Source organism: Ursus arctos, unplaced genomic scaffold (genome assembly GCF_023065955.2).
Source record: "Ursus arctos isolate Adak ecotype North America unplaced genomic scaffold, UrsArc2.0 scaffold_2, whole genome shotgun sequence".
Taxonomy (NCBI): Eukaryota; Metazoa; Chordata; class Mammalia; order Carnivora; family Ursidae; genus Ursus; species Ursus arctos.
In genome coordinates, this window is record NW_026622874.1 from 25,609,345 (window position 1) to 25,627,022 (window position 17,678).

Consider the following 17,678-nt stretch of genomic DNA (forward strand, 5'->3'; position numbering starts at 1 on the left):
GCAACAAGTATACTATTTCCAGATTCAACCTTGATCTTTCAAGTTTATCTTAATGTTTACAGGTTGTATCTTATTTTATAAGACTATTGTGAGAGGTGTGCCCATCCTGACTCAGAGGAATGCTATGAACATGTCTGAAAATATCTTTAGTTCATTTTCATTTGTGAAAGATATTTTCCATGGAGAAAGAGTTCTAGGTAGACTGTTATTTTCTTTCAGCACACTGAAAATATCATTTTAATGACTTCTGATTTTCATTGTTACTGTTGAGAAGTCAGCAGTCAACCTAACTGCCACTTCTTTGACAATCCTTTCTTTTAGGCTGCTTTTTTTTAAATAAGCATTTAAAGTATTACACAGATATACAAAATTGTGCAAATCATTAAGTGGGCAACTTGATTATTATAAAGTGACCACACTGTGTAATTACCACTCAGAAATAAAAAATGTAGTGTTATCACACACTGAAAGCTGCCTTCATAGTGCCCTCCTATGCTCTAGAGAGTTTATTTATTAATTTACCTTTCATATTTAGTTCTGCAATCCACCTGGAATTGATTGTGTATGCAGTATACAGTAAGAGTCAAGATTCACTTTCTTCTCCCCATACGAATATCCAGTTGGCTCAATATCATTTATTAAAGAACCTCTTTTTCTACACCGTTATTTAACCACCTTTGTCATAAACCAGGTAGTGTCAGTGTGTGTGTGGGTCTGTTTCTGGACTCCCTATTCTGTTCCAGTGGACTACTTGTCTATTCTTTCACTAATACCAGGCACTGTCTTGATCACTGTAGCTATATAGTAAGTCTTGATATTTGAGAGTATAAGTCCTTTAACTTTTTTCTTTTCAGCATAGTCTTGGCTATTCTATTTTTTTTTAAAGATTTTATTCATTTATTTTTAGAGAGAGCGCAAGTCAGCGGGGGGTGGGGGGACAGAGGGAGAGGGAGAAAGAAACCCAAGCAGACTCCACACTGAGCACAAAGCCCAAGGCAGGGTTCGATCTCACAACCATAAGATCAAACCTGAGCCAAAACCAAGAGTTGGACGCTCAACCGACTGTGTCACCCAGGCACTCCCAGTATTGGCTATTCTTCATCCTGTTTCCATATAAATTATAGAACTGGCTTGTCAATTTTTGTACACATAATCATTCATTAAATTTATTCCTAGGTATATGATATATTCTGATGCTATTCAAAATGGTGTGTTTTTTTAAGATTTCATTTTCTAGTTATTTGGGACTGTTTTTTAGAACATTAAATTTTTATTTATATTGACCTTTTATTCAGGGACACAGTACATTTATTCTAATAGCATATTTGTAAATTCTTTTGAATTTTCTGCATATACAATCATGTCACGGACGAATAATTAGTTTTAGTTTTTCCTAATTCTTTTTTTTTTTTAAAGATTTATTTGAGAGAGAGAGAGAGAGAGCGTGCATGCAAGGAAGCTGGGGTGAGGGGCAGAAGGAGAGGGAGAAAGAATCTCAAGCAGATTGTGCTCAGAGTCCAGCACAGGGCTTGATCTCTCAACTCTGAGATCATAACCTAAACTGAAACCAAGAGTTGGACGCTTAACAGACTTCGCCACCCAGGTGCCCCTCCTTTCTACTTCTTACACTGTCTCCTCCCCACCCTCCACTACACTAGCTATACTTGCAGCATGATGTTAAAATGAAGTGACAACATGCATAATAATCTCATTCCTGATCTCACGGGAGAGCTTACAGTGTTTTACCATTATATATGATCTTATTTTTTTGTACATGTACTGACTTTTCTCAATGGTGTTTTCTACACACATGAAGGATTTTCCCCCTTTATTCTATTAATGTGGTGAATTAACACAGATTAATTTTTAAATGTTAAATGATTTTTGAATATTAAATCTCACATTCCTAGAATGAAACTAACTTGGCTGTCATGTATTATGCTTTTTATATGTTGTTGGATTCATTAGCTAATATTTTTGTCAGGAGTTTTGCATTTCTCTATATGAGGCAGACTGGTTGGTCTTTCCTGGAATGTCCTCGTAGTTTTAGATATCAAAGCCACACTGGTTGCATAAAATGAACTGGGAAGTGTTCCTTTAATTGCCTCTCTCCTCTGGAAGAGTTTTACGTACAACTGATATTTCCTCCTCATATATTTGGAGGAATTCCCTGGGCCTACAGTTTTCCTTGTGAGAAGGATTTTTTAAAAAATATTTATTTATTTTAGAGAGAGAGAGAGAGAGAGAGAAAACGTGCATGCATGCACATGTTGGGGGGGGCAGAGGGAAAGGGAGAGAATCTCAAGCAGACCCCTTGCTGAGCACACAGCCGATGTGGGCTTCACCTCATGATCTTGAGGTTATGACCCTGAGCTGAAATCAAGTTGGATGCTTAACTTACTGAGCCACCCAGGCACCCCCCCTTGTGAGAAGGATTTTAATATGAATATAATTTCTTTAATAGATAAAAACCTATCGGATTATCGATTTCTTCTTTATTGGTTTTATTTATTTTTATTTAAATTCAATTAATTAACATATAGTGTATTATCAGTTTCAGAGGTAGAGTTCAGTGATTCACCAGTCTTACATGATACCCAGTGCTCATCATGTTGCCCTCCTTAATATCTATCTCTTTATTGGTTTTAATAAACAGTGCTTTTCAAGGAATTTGTCCATTCCATCTAAATTTTTTATTTTATTGGCATAAAGTTGCTCATAATATCATTCTATTCCTTTTTTTTTTTTTTTTAAGAGAAGGGGAAGGGGGAGAAGAGGAAGGGGTAGAGAGAGAGGGAGACAGAGAAAATCTTAAGCAAGCTCCATGACTAGCATGGAGCCAGATGCAGGGCTCGATCTCAAAACCCCAAGATCATGACCTGAGCTGAAATCAAGAGTCAGATGCTTAACTGACTGAGCTACCCAGGCACCCCTCATATTACACTTCTAAAAGAATATCTTGAGGATCTTTGTTATTTGTAACTTGTGCTTTTCTTTTTTGCTCCATCGGTCATATTTAGACATTTTATCAATTTTATTCACTTTAAAAGAACTTACTTTGGCATGTTAATTTTCTCTACTTTATGTTTTCTATTCCACTAATCTCTGTTCTTTATATTTCCTTCTTTCTACTTTCATTTGGATTTGATTTGCTGTTTTAAAATTTTTTTGAAGCTGTTTATTTTTCCAATGTATACATTTAAAGCTATATATTGCCCTCTAAGCATGGCTTTAACCTGCATTTTCTTTTGTCACATTATCAGTTTCATTATGTTCAAAATATTTTAAAATTTCCATTACGATTTCAACTTTGACCCATGGGTTATTTAGACATATACTGCTTGATTTCTAAACATTTGAGGATTCTCAGATTATCTTTTTTTGATTTTAATCCTCTGAAATTTGTTGAAACTTACTTTACGGTCCAGCATGTGATTAATTTTGGTAAACGTTCTACATGCAAATAAAAGAATGTGTATTTAGTTGTTGAATGCAGTGCTCCATATATGTCAATGAGGTCAAGCTGGTTAACTGGACTCTGTTTATTACTGAGAAAAGTATGTTAAAATCTTTCTCTAAAATTGTAAATTTATTTACTTCTACATTTTAGCAACATCAACTTTTGTTTTATATATTTTCAAGCTATGATATGAGGTCAAACAAACTTTAACTTGTTATCACAACTGAATCTCAAAGTCTCTAGGTTTGGCAAATTTCTTTAGTGCAAAATTAGCTTTAATGCTTTGCTTACCTTGGGGTACCTGCTTTTACTTAGATTTTAGGCTATCTTGTTAGATCACTGATGTCTTTAGGAAGATTTAAAACATAATTCCTCTGGCATTTCCTTTGTTTCCAGTGAAAAAGCTGCCTGAACATCCCAGAATGTCAAATTGCAAATAATGATTCTCAAAAGGTTTTTATTTTAATTTCTGTTCTAAGACTTTTTACCTCCCAATTTCCACTCATGACCCTTCTAATGGAGCCCAATTCTAAAAAAAGCTTCTAAGCCATCATTAGTAGTACTTTTAACTTTGTAAGAATTAACCTCTTAGACCTTCAAGAAGGATTTTCCAACTCTAAGGCTAATAAGAAGTTTGAGAAAAGTTGGAAAATTTAAGCCTTTCAAGTTTAAGTTTTAATAAATTCTAATTTGTAAGTACTGGATGTCTTCTAGGGAAAAATTTTTTTGATAGACTTTTTGGTAGTTTGCTTACCGGAAAACCTCAAGGGGAGCAAAGACAGTAGCAATGATGTCCCCAGAATGAGGCGACAATGTCATGGAGGTAATTGAGATTTGGACAGTCCAAGCAAAGCGCAGAATCACATCCTCTATGATGGCACAGTAGTAATAGGCCTAAGGAATAATAAGCAAATTGAGTACACTTACCATTATGTTTCTCACAAATAAGCACACCTATCACAGCAACAAGACTCACATATGTCCCATCAACAAACACAGGTTAAAGAAGAAAAATGGTTTTACTTTTATTTTATTTTCTATTTTAGAAAGATCTCTCCAATTTAGTTTCTTTCTTAAGTAGTGCAATATCAAAATGAAGTTTTATTGAATTTCATTAATCACTTAACAAATATATTTTATTCTCATACTGTATGCCAGGCTCTCTTCTAAACTCCAGAAATATAAACCAGATGAGATCCTTGATCTGACTGAGATTATATATTAATGTGTACATCATATGCTAATACTCAAGAGCAAAAAGATTAGCAGATTAATTAACTGTGTTATTTGCACTTTTATTCTCAAATTGCCTTATTCCGCATTTGAAGGAGCTTTACCTTGTTTTCGAGGTCATTAAATGACATGAAGCTTGGATATCACAAACATGGGTTAAATTTAAGGAACGTTTTATTTTTACGTGGGAAAGACAGCATTCAAATTCTTTCAGGTACCAATACCCACTATTTAGGAATCCACTTTTAGCAAAAGTTTTAAGTACACAAATTGCCAATAGATTAGAACTGTAATTCATGGATTTGTTTGTTATTAATCTCTGGATAATCAGCTCTTTAAATATATGTATTTAAACATTGTGACATCTTTTGGAAACTAGAACTGCCATGTATTTACACTATCGCATTTATTATTTTTTTTACAAAATTTAACAAAAGAATACTGGTCATGTTAGAAGGCTAGTAATGAAAAAAGAGCAGTCCCCTTGCCACCTTCTCTTCTCACATTCTCTAGGGAAATAATTTCAGAATTTGTAGCTATCTTTCCTAGTATTTATCCTTCATATTTCTAAATAATGTGTGTATATTGCCATATCTTGATTAATGAATTGGAGATGTTATCCACTGTTGATTAGGATAAATTTTATGAAGAATTTAACATATTTACATACTTCCCTGTCCCTTCCCCCATCCATCCAATACAGTGATCACGCAGCTTTTGAATAAATTCACATCTAGTGAACTCATTATTAGGCTTCAGTGAAGAACTGCAATTTCATGTTACTTTAAGAGTCAGTCTTTAAAATGATCCACAGTTGACTATGTGGGAGCTGATGTTACCAAAAATGTGAAAGTCTTGGGAGGAATACACTTAATATGAGGTCAAGAGACAGAGAAAAATTAAGTTTTAATATGGAGATAACAAAAATACTTCCTGGATCCGGATGTGGTGCTCAGCAATATGCACTGTTAAACCCTAGGAGCTGATTTTAAGATTCATTTAACTGTGTTCTTAATTTTTAAATGAAGCTCCACTGGATTCCACCAATAGCTTTTTTTCCCTTTTCAAATAGAATGAATTTTTTTCCAATATTTGTCTTTTTAAGATTAAATGGGATGTGGGATCTAGCAGAACATTTTTCTTATAAATTTGCAAATTATAAACTAGGAAACCATATACTGTATTTCCTAGGGTCATGAAAATATGCAATAAGGAAACTGAATGAAAAACTCTATTCACTAATTTCACTACATAGAAGCCAGTAAGTTAGAACTATTTAAAAGGAGGCATGGATTGACATTTATATAAAAATATGAACAATTCATCTAAGCAATCAGCATGAGAAGCAAATGTATTATATTGCTCAGTAAGGCAAGAATATAAGGAGCAAAAAGGCATAACATTTGGTGAGCACAAAAGGACCATCATTTACCTGAGTTCATGTCTGCTCTCTGACTTGTACTTAACATTACTGATTTTCTTTCTTTAAAAAAAAAAATGTTTTTTAAAGTAATTTCTACACCCAATGTGAGGCTTGAACCTACAACCCTGAGATCAAGAGTGGCATACTCTAACAACTGAGATGCCCCCTGATTTTCTTTTCAAATGAGATTTATAAAGCTATGTCTAGTGCCTTGGTCATATATTCTAAATTTGCACATTGGGATTATTGCTATAGCTTACGTTAAAAAAAAAGGTCAGTGTAAATTAATATCCTCCTGTCTTCATTTGCTTATCTGAAGTTACCCTACATATCATTCTTTGTATCCACTCTCCTACCATCTATCTTTAGTCCTCACACTTGAATAAAACAGCCTTCCCTATTCACCAACTGAATATTACATATTCACACACTTTTCAAAGTGCAGTTTTGAAGTACTGGTGACATTCTGACATAGTATGAAGTATTAGTGACCCAATCTAGACATTCCTCCTCATCACAGAATTTTAGAACTGGGAAAGGATCAAGAGATAATCCAGTAGAAGAGAATGCACTACAGGACAATTGCCTAAAGTTATGTAGCTAGACATCTGAGATCAGAGTTCACTTGCCAGGATTCCTAGTTCATTGTTTAATTTCTTTATCTAAATAATGATACTCTTGGTCTATTGACTTTTTAATTTAGGCTCTCTTATCCTTTTATGTAAATAATTCCTAAGAAATAATCCATATATTTTCAGACTAAATTGGCACTTTAACAAAAATTCGTTGAAATAAATGAAAACAGAAGCCTTCCTGATTCATCAAAGGAGAGTCAGGGACTTCCTTTCCTCTGTGCTTTCACAGCACTGCTTTTTCAGTCAAGTATTTATTCAGTTATTCCACAAATATTAAGTCTACTATATGCTAGGAACTATGCTGGGCAGTGAGGCATATGGATACCTAAGCAGATACAATGTGATAACTGCTATAACAGAAATTTGTAGAGGGTAAAATGGGATTAGGACAAATGGCTAAATATGCTTAGAAAAATATAAAAAAGGAGGAACTGGAGAGGAAAAAGGAACCCTCATGCACTGTTGGTGGGAATGTAATTGGTGTAGTCACTGTGGAAAATAGTATAAAGAAAAAGAAATAGAACTACCATATGATCCAGTAATTCCACAACTGGGTATTTACCCAAAGAAAACAAAAACCATAATTCTAAAAGATCTGCACTCCTTTGTTTTACTGTAGCATTATTTACAACAGCCAAGATATGGAAGCAATCCAAGTGTCCATTGATAGATGAATGAATAAAGAAGATGCATATATATATACAATGGACAATATTACTCAGCTATAGAAAAAGGATGAGATGTTATCATTTGCAACAACATGAATGGACCTAGGAGGCACAATGCTAAGTGAAATAAGTCAGAAGAGAAAGACAAATACCATATGATTTCACTTATATGTGGAATCTAAAAAACACATTAATAAACAAAAAGTAGAAACAGACCCATAAATACACATAACAAACTGACGGTTGCCAGAAGGGTGGAGGGGGGTAAAGGAATGGGCACAATGGGTGAAGGGGAGTGGAAGGATACAGGCTTCCAGTTATGGAATAAGTCACTGGGATGAAAAGTACAGCACAGGGAATATATATACAATGGTACTGAAACAGTGCTGTATGGTGACAGGTGGTAGTTACACTTTTGAGTGTAGCATAACATAGAGTGTTGAATCACTACGTTGTACACTTGAAACTAATGTAACACTGTGTGTCAACTATACTTCAATTAAAAATAAATAAAAAATTAAAATAAAAAAGGAGGAACAGGAGTTTGCCAGGCAAACAAAGGGGGGAGAAGAGGGCATGTGAGAGAGTGAGCTGCATGTTCAAAATTAGGTCATAAATTATAGTAAGTTATTTATTCCTGTATTCTAGACTTTATCACATTATATTGCAATTTATTTACCTGTTTAATATAGTTTATGGCCTCTTTGAGAACCAGAACTTTGTTTTTATTTTCTATACTGCCCAGCATATAGTAAACACCTGACATTTTTGATGACTGAATGAATTCGTATTTTTTGGTAATTAGTTGCATTTTCTCAATATATTAGGTTGGGATTAGGTATGCATCATAATAGGATTTAGCTGGATATACACTAGATTTGTTGTTGTTTTTAAAACAAATACAAGCATTCTTTGTACGTACTTTTTGGGGGTATACAATCTCTTCCCGGAGAAAGGTGTTTTCTCCAGCATTCTTATCAAAGAGACCCCAGTCCATCTTCAGATCCCAGATGAGGGTATAGCAGGAACTGATGACACAAAACACGATCCAAAGGTAAAAGAATACCATGGTGTCTGAGTGACCTCGTTCTGAAGAAAGAAAAGGGAAAAGTAAAAGAGCAAATTGCTAGATTTAAGTAAAATTCCTCATTAAAAAAACTAATTTAAAAAACAGATTCTTCATATAGCTCCATAAAGGATGTAAGATTTTAAACAAGCCTCCCTAGTAGGAACGCTGTCTAATAGAAGTTAATAGTAACTTTTATTCTCCTCAAGTACAAAGTAATCATCAAACATTTACCAAATATATAAAATTTGTACAAATGTGTGTTTGGAGTTTTGGAGGCTCTATGCTGAATACGTAAAAATCCAAATAATTGCAATGGAGGTTCTGAGTATTACAAAATATGTCATTTTAATTTTTGCCATCAGGTGGCAGATTAGGGTTAAAGATGAAAAAAAATTATGAAACACCACTAATAAGAAATGTGCTACATTTGCTTCAAGAAATTCTTGGATTGTTTTTACTTTAGGACATTTCCTTCATATACTTAGATCTTCTCTATACTTATTGTGAAGGCAATCAGATACTTTTAATTCCAGATAAAATGCCAGAAAGCAACAGACTGATTATCCTTAAGGACATATATGAAAGCAAATTTCTCTCAAATCACAAAGCAAAGCATGATATTTTTGCTTTTTTTAAGAGGTTGTTTATAGATAAAATGCTGGGAACATTAAAAAGTACACTAAACCAGAATAATAAAAATAATCTGCATATGTAGTTATATAATTTAGTATTTTTCACTCAATTGCTTCATATGTTCTCTAATGAAATTTTTCTTTGGTAAGTTTGAGTCATCATGATATTATTTGTGTTCCCTGTTATTGTGCAGGATATAGGTATTAATATGGTCCTGAATTATAAGGAAAAAAGGTACAAACCATCTAATTCAAAAAAGTTTAAATTTTGGTTAGTTTCCCAAAGGCATAGAAAATAAAGGATGTATCATGCCTTATTCACAATCCTTCCCATTAAATAAGTTAAAGTCCTTTCTATTATAAAACAAGTGTTTATTAATTATTTTTAGGTATTAAAAGTGTTAGTACAGGATGATTCAAAGGCACCCTTTAGAAATTTATAATATAGTAAGTGGAAATAGCCATTTCTTTTTGATGATAAATTTGAACTCAAAATGAAGTATAAACAAAGCACTATGAGAACATCAAGGAGAATGGGAGTGTTTCCAACAGTAGGAAATAAGAGGAAGTAGCATTTGAGTTATTTGTAGAAGGATAAATAAATAGTGTTGCAAAAGTCAGGCAGATGAGGCAAGGACATTCAAAGATGAAGGAAGATAATGAAAAGGCACGAGGGTGGGAAAGTACGAGGTGAGTTTGAGGAGCTGCAAATAATCTAAATCTAGTGTGTGTGTAATATGAAGGATGTAAGAGAATGGGTATGATTTAAAATGAGCCTGGAAAAGACATTTTGGGCCTGACTTCAACAGTTATAAAAAAGTAAATTATATAAACTTACAATTAGTTATGTTAAAAACAAAGGTAATAAAAACTCAAAATTCATTATTTCCTAATTATTTTACTACATTTTGCTACTAACCTTTTTTTAAGGTTATGTTTATTGTATCTGTATAATGGAAATATTATATAATGCTGTGCTACTATACACCTTTTCCCAACATTCAATATTATCTTAGTAGCTTAAACTGGCTACAGTGGAAGTATTTACACCATGGAAATCAGCAAACACAAATCAGTACCTCCTATCCCTACTCCTACCTAAGAGCTGGTTTGTTAAACATGTAACAGCACATCACTGTTCAGCTTCTTCTGGAAAGTCAGTGGTTGGAAATAGAAACCAATATTTTTTAAATGGTCCAAAAGTGATACTAGTGAACAGTCAAGCTTAGATATAAACACATTTTCAGATTTAAACTATTTTCATAAAAACTCTTCTTCAACAAAAGTAAACTGGGTTGACTATTTATACTGTAACACTGTACACACAAATTACCAGTTTAAAAGTCCTGACAGAATATTTATTATCTAGTTTAGCTGGATATGTTCTGATGTTTACTTCATTCTATAGAAAGATACAGTCGAGCTGAGTAGTATTATTCAATAATTAGCATCAAGAGTGCATTAAAAAACCTTGTAACTTATATACTAAGGTTTGCAAAGAATAAAGCAAATGAAGCATCTTAATAAAATTCACACTGTTCACATATTTTCAAAACAAGATCAACACAAAGAGATAAAGACAGCAACTTAATTGTAAATTATATTTGCAACTCTTTTTTAAAAAATCGAATGCTTACTATAAGTCAGGCACTTTATATATATTATCTCATTTAGTTTTCACAACAATGAACCATCATTTTGTTTGCTAGTAAAAGTAATGAGATGAGGGTAAAGTAATAGATACATTCAGCAAGAGGTTAAAAAATGAGTATTTCTCACGTAAGTACAGGTAATATCAAGTGTTATTACTGAAAGCTGATTTTCTTTTCTAATTACTAAAGAAATAATCAAATTCATATTATTATATGAAAGGAGGTTGTGGGGGGGAGTTCAAAAGAAAGGAATTAATAAGGAAACAAAAATCAATATGCTAGTTTTCTTTAATGTGTTCTAGATTTTAATACAAGTCCTATTCTTAGACTGTAATTCTTAAAATGGTACAATGGGTCAAGGGCCTCCCTCCTTTTCTAAGCTCATATTATTTCCATGAAATTTCTATAAACGCATACGAGCCCTTACTAACTTTTCAAAAAGCAAGTATTTCAACAGAATATTTTGGAATGAGTAATGGTTTATCTTACTTTTCCAAAAAATGATTAGTGTACACCTAGTCTACACGTGTTACATTTTGGTCTCTTTTTAATTATTACCTTTATTTGATCTTTCCCATCTCCCAAATGAGGAGTGCTTCTCCCTGAAATAATCTGCCTTTATTGGTATTCAGGGGATGTACTAGAAAGATATTATCACTTTAGGCAAGCAATTACATCTAATTCTCTCTTGGCTACCTGTGGTAGCCCACTTTAGTGATGTTCAGAAACATAGAAAATCAAGTCATTGCTATTCTACCCTAAGCTTCTATTACGCACCTGTCATGTTAGAAGCATAATTCATACAGGAAATATTTGTGATAATGGTATCTACTGAATGTAAAACAAAAATAAGCTTCTTAGACTTCTGTACCCATGGTTACCACAGGAGGGATAAAGCAAAATAATAATATATCAGGAAACATACTAAGAGAGAAACCAGAAAAATTATATATGAAAATCATCCTTGAACCACATTTTGGGGAAGATATTTTAAAAACGAAAAAAGTGGCATTGTGTAAAGAGAAAGTGAATGGCTTTCTTTTCAACCAACACCTTTCTACACTGATAACACTTTACTAGTTTCTAATCTGAAATTAAATTAAAAAACAAATAAAATAGACTGGACACCATTTTCAGAGCCCAAACCTACACAGGTACGCTAAGTTATGAATGAGTGTGGCATCTAGCACATCTTAGTTCTATTCCCATAACCTAAAAAACATAAAACACTGAATTACAAGATTAATATGGTTCTCTAAAAATGGATATAGATACTTTCCTGATCTTTAGTGTGTTTTAGTTAAAATGTGAGGTCACATGTATTATACCTCCACAGGTGATTATCATATTTGTCCTAAGAGCAGGCAAGAAAGACATTATTATTCCCACTTTATAGTTAAGAAAGCTTAAGTTCAGAGAGAGTCAATAAGTGGAAAGAGAACTGGATTTGAAGTAAGAAGATCTGGGTCTGAATCTAGACTTTGCCTCTTTCCAACTTTGTGATTATAGAAAATTCATAATCTTAAAATGATTGAGACAAAAATGGAAATCATTAGGCCTAAGGATAAATGAAGAAACTAGAAATGGGACTCTTTATCCAAGGAACTTTTTTGTACAAGATAGCTTTGTTTCTCTACGTCCATCTCAACTCTAAAATGAAAAGACAGTTCCATAAAACCATGAAGTAACATTAAAAACATTTCTAAGGCATGTGAAAAACGGAATTTAAATACTATATATTACTTCATACTGTATATAAAATTTATGTTTATAGAAAAAGAGGTATCTATTCCTGATGGAGGAAGTAAGATTATTAAAGGGACTCATTTTTAACTTTAGGTATTTCTGTATTATTTGAATTTTATTTTTATAGTGATATATACACATCCATGTTTTACTTGTGTAATTAAAATAAAAGGAAAAAGTGGGTTAAGGAAAATAGTTGTTATTAGGGTAGTGATATTTTCCCAGGACCCTGGGATCATGACCTGAGCCAAAGGCAGATGCTTAACCAACCAAGTCACCCAGGCAGCCCTGCTATATTAATATAATAAAAAAATACTACACAGGAATTCATTTATTAATGCAACAGATGTTTACTACTATAAGCTGCATTATTTGCTATATAGTTATAATACTTCACATGAACTCAAAAGAAAAATTTTATTTCTATATTCAACAAACATGGTGCATGCTTTTGGGCAACGAGGCATATTTTAGAGAATGGGGATGGATATACTGAAGAACTACTAAGGGCTAAGGGTAAAAGAAGAGATATGAAGTAAACAAAAAGGCACTGTATAAGTACAACTGTAAAACTGTGCATAACAGAGGAATCAATAAACCAGGCTTTCAGGAGGGATAACAGCCAGGAAAAGGCTTCCTGAAGGAGGTACTACTTAAGCTGAGTCTTAAGCCATGTTAAACAGTGTAGAAACCATCCATCCATCCAATGATTGAGCACGTACTACATGTCAGATGTTCTAGATACTAAGCACATAGTTGGAAATCTTACTCACGAATGAGCAACTTTCCCATCCCTGTGAACCTTACCATTTAGTGGGGGTAGACAATTATCAGATATACAAATAAACAAGATAATTTCACAAAATGAAAAGTGACATGAAGTAAAAAGAACAGTGTGAAAAGTGACATGAAGTAAAAAGAACATGGTAATAGGGCTGAGACTGGTAGAATTTCTTTAGATGGTATTCAGAGAAGGTCTGTAAGTTGATACCTGAGTGATGAGGAGTCAGTCACATGAAGAACTGGAGGAAGAGTTCCATATGTGATATTAATTAGTTTCTAGTAACCATATTTTAAAAAAGGCAAAGAGATGGGTGCCTGGATGGCTCAGTCAGTTAAGCACCTGCCTTTGGCTCAGACCATGATCCCAGGGTCCTGGGATCAAGTCCTGAATTGGGCTCCCTGCTCAGCAAGGGGTCTGCTTCTCCCTCCCCCTCTGCCCCTCCCCTCTGCTCGTGCTCTCTTGCTTTCTCTCTCTCTCTCTCAAATAAATAAGATCTTAAAAAAAAAAAAAGGTAAACAGGTAAAATTAATTTTTTTTAAGAGAGAGAGAGCACACACAAATGGCGGTGGGAGGGGCAGAGGGAGAGGGAGAGAGAATCCTAAACAGGCTCCACGCCCAGCATGGAGCCCAATGTGGGGCTAGATCTCAAGGCCCCAAGATCATGATCTGAGCTGAAATCAAGAGCTGGTGCTTAACCAACGGAGCCACCCAGAAGCCCCTAAAATTAATTTTAATAATATAGTCTATTTAATCAATCTAAAATGTTATTTTAATAATATAAAATTATTAATGAGAGCTTTTAGATTCTTTTTTTCATAAGTCTTCAAAATCCATTTTGTATTTTACAGTACATCTCAGTTTTGCCTAGGCACATTTCAAGTGCTCAACAGTTATATGTACCTCGTAGCTCCTAGTAACTATATTACTAAATAGTGCAGTGCTAGGAAGGGGGATGAATTGGAGGGGTGAGGACTGTAAGTGGTATTCTAATAAGGAGGCTGTAGTAGTAGCCTAGTGAGAAATGATGAGGACTAAAATTGAGTGGAAATACAAGGTTTAGGGAGGTCAGGCAAAAAAAGAAAAATAGGACTAATACTGGCAGGAACTGGTGAACTGTGAGGTGAGATAAAGGGTAGAGTCAAGGACAACTCATAGTTTAACCTGGATGACTGTGCAGCACAGGGCCATGAACCACAGATAGAAAACAACATGGGCCTGAAGAAGGCTAACGGGGGAAAAAAAAAAAGAGTTTAATTTTGAACATGTTGACTTTAAGGTACCTATGAGACCCTGAGATGGAAAATGCTCAGGAAACAAACAGAAATAGAAATAAGAAGCTTAAGATACAGATTTGGGAGTCACATATATATAAGACAGTGGTTGAACCCATTTTGGAACCACCAAAATAATACAAGTGCCTTCTATGAAAAGGGTAAGGAGATAATCAGAAATAGAAGTCTTCCATTTACACTGCATTTGACTAAATTTGGTTGAATTCATCCTTTCTGTGTTTCTTTACACCAAAGATCCAAAGAAATGAGAGCTCTCTCAAATGTTAGTTTCTCCTTATCTCTTTCAAAATATAAATTTTAATGTTTGTATATATTTCAAGGGTTTAAAATATGTTTACATTATTATACAAAGTTATTGTGGCTACAGGAACACAGACAGTGAGGACAGGCAAACTACTGTTCTGAGATGTAAGAATGAGAAAAGAAACACTATTCCAGATGGCTTAATAAAACAAAGGAAGTCTTTTTAGGGTGAGGGACTCCTGAGTATGCACACAGGCTGAAGGAAAGGAGCTAGGAATGATGAAGAGATTGAAGACTTAGAAAAGAAAAAGCAGGACTGCCAGAGCAAGATCCTGAAAGAGACAGAAAGAAATGAAGTCAGAGCCCTTAGGAGGGAAAGTGTTACCCAAGACTGGGACAAATACATAGTGAGAATGGATTTGGATTAAATAAGTATGTAGGTAGAAGGTAGGTGAAGGGAAATGACTCCTGATAGGCTCAATTTTCTCAAGTTAGGAGACATGGTGATCCTTACAGGTAAAGAGGGTAAAATGAATTGAAGGCTAGAGAAAAGCCCTAAGACTTATCATAAACCCCTGTTCTTCAGTTAACATTGCTGAGATAAGTAACAATTTAATAATAAAAGCAAAGGACAAAACACTTGTAAGTTTAGAAAAGGCCATCTCCCCCTTCTTATGGTATTCTTTTCATAAAACATTTTGTCTGTGCTTATATTTTTATTATTATATACACATTTCTCTTCTCTTTCCTATAAAACCGTACCCTATCTAGCATTTAAAAAGGAATTTAACTTTACACTAGAGTGAATTGTGCGTGTGCATGGACCTATTTGTCTTTTCCATTAGACTATAATGTCTTTTAGGAAAGGTATCATGTCAGCATTTTTCCAGGGCCTATGGACTACACTCCATGTGATAAGAACAATCAACATCTGCCAAATTAAACTGAGGGCAATAGCTGTGTTTTACTCATTTTTTAATTTTCTGCACAACACCTTACCTTCCAACAGATTTGGGGAAGGTAACATGATTTCTGGGCATACTTCATATAAAATGAGTCCCTGAAAACTTGTAAAAAGCTGAATATGAGGGGCGCCTGGGTGGCTCAGTCCATTAAGCATCTGACTTGATTTTGGCTCAGGTCATGATGTTGGGGTTGTGGGATTAAGCCTGGTGTTGGGCTCCGTGCTATGTGTGGAGCCCACTTAGGGATTCTCTCTCTCCTTTTCCCTCTACCCCTCCCCCGCTAAAAAAAGGGGGGGAACTGACTATGAAAAAGTCAAGTAACAGACATACATGTTTATGAGGAATTTGTTTCCTAAGACCTAAAAATAAAACTTTTTAAATAAAAATTTATTTATTTATTTGAGAGCAAGAGAGTGTGACCGAGCAAGGAGAGAGATAAGAGGGAAAGGGAAAGGAACAGAATCTCAAGCAAACTCCCTGATGAGCAGGGATGCCCACGTGGGGCTCAATCTCATGACCCTGAGATCATGACCTGAGCCAAAACCAAGAGTTGGACACTCAACCAACTGAGCCACCCCAGCACCCCTAGACACAATCTTTATTTTTTTTTGCAATGAGGTTTTTTTTTTTAATTATGTTCAGTTAGCCAGCATATAGTACATCATTAGTTTTTTTTTTTTTAAGATTATATTTATTTATTTGACAGAGAGAGACAGACAGTGACAGAGGGAACACAAGCAGGGGGAGTGGGAGAGGAAGAAGCAGGCTCCCAGCGGAGGAGCCCGACATGGGGCTCGATCCCAGGACTCCGGGATCACGCCCTGAGCCGAAGGCAGATGCCCAATGACTGAGCCACCCAGGCGCCCCCATCATTAGTTTCTGATGTAGTGTTCAACGATTCATTAGTTGCATATAATACCCAGTGCTCATCACCACACATGCCCTCTTTAATACCGATCACCCAGTGACCCCATCCCTCACCACCCCTCCCTTCTATAATCCTCAGTTTGGTTCCTGGAGTCCAGAGTCTTTCATGGTTTGTCTCCCTCTCTGATTTCTTCCCATTCAGTTTTCCCTCCCTTCCCCTTTGGTCCTCCGCACTATTCCTTATGTTCCACATATGAGTGAAATCATATGATAACTGTCTTTACCTGATTGACTTATTTCACTTAGCACAGTCCCCTCCAGCTCTATCCATGTTGATGCAAATGGTGGGTATTCATCCTTTCTGATAGCTGAGTAATATTCCATTGTATATATGAACCACATCTTCTTTATCCATTCATCTGGTGAAGGACATATTGGCTCCTTCCAAAGTTTGGCTATTGTGGACATTGCTGCTATAGACATTGGGGTGCACGTGTCCCTTCTTTTCACTACGTCTTTATCTTTGGGGTAAAACCTAGTAGTGCAATTGCTGGATCGCAGGGTAGCTCTATTTTTAACGTCTTGAGGAACCTCCATACTGTTTTCCAGAGTGGCTGTACCAGCTTGCATTCCCACCAACAGTGTAAGAGGAACTTGCTGTTTCCCATCTTGTTAATTTTTGCCATTCTAACTGGTGTAAGGTGGTATCTCACTGTGGTTTTGATTTGTATTTCCCGGTTGGCTAGTGCTGTTGAACATTTTTCATGTAGACACAATCTTTAATGATAATATTCCTAACATCTTACAAACATTCTTTGTTTTTACTGTTTACAACAGAACATAGGTAATGTCTTCAAAATGAATGAGTGCTGGCACTGATGCTTAAAAATTGCTTTCTGTACGCCTAATGATTTCCATCTTTGTTTTAATTCTATTAAAATTTCTTCATGATAATGACATGTACTACCATAATTTCCACTTATTTTGATAAGAATAGACACAATACAAT

The 17,678-nt window shown here is 34.8% G+C and overlaps 1 protein-coding gene across 2 annotated transcripts in view; it reads right to left on the reverse strand.

Annotated features, from left to right (window-relative positions):
* XPR1 (xenotropic and polytropic retrovirus receptor 1) overlaps window positions 1-17,678 on the reverse strand; it is a 234,089-nt gene that overhangs the window by 10,840 nt on the left and 205,571 nt on the right. For both annotated transcript variants that reach the window (XM_026509162.4, XM_048224959.2), the window contains 2 exons: window positions 8,342-8,508; window positions 4,215-4,354 (listed from right to left, as the gene is read on the reverse strand). In XM_026509162.4, the coding sequence (XP_026364947.1) occupies window positions 4,215-4,354; window positions 8,342-8,508 (307 nt within the window). The remainder of the gene's footprint in view (window positions 1-4,214; window positions 4,355-8,341; window positions 8,509-17,678) is intronic.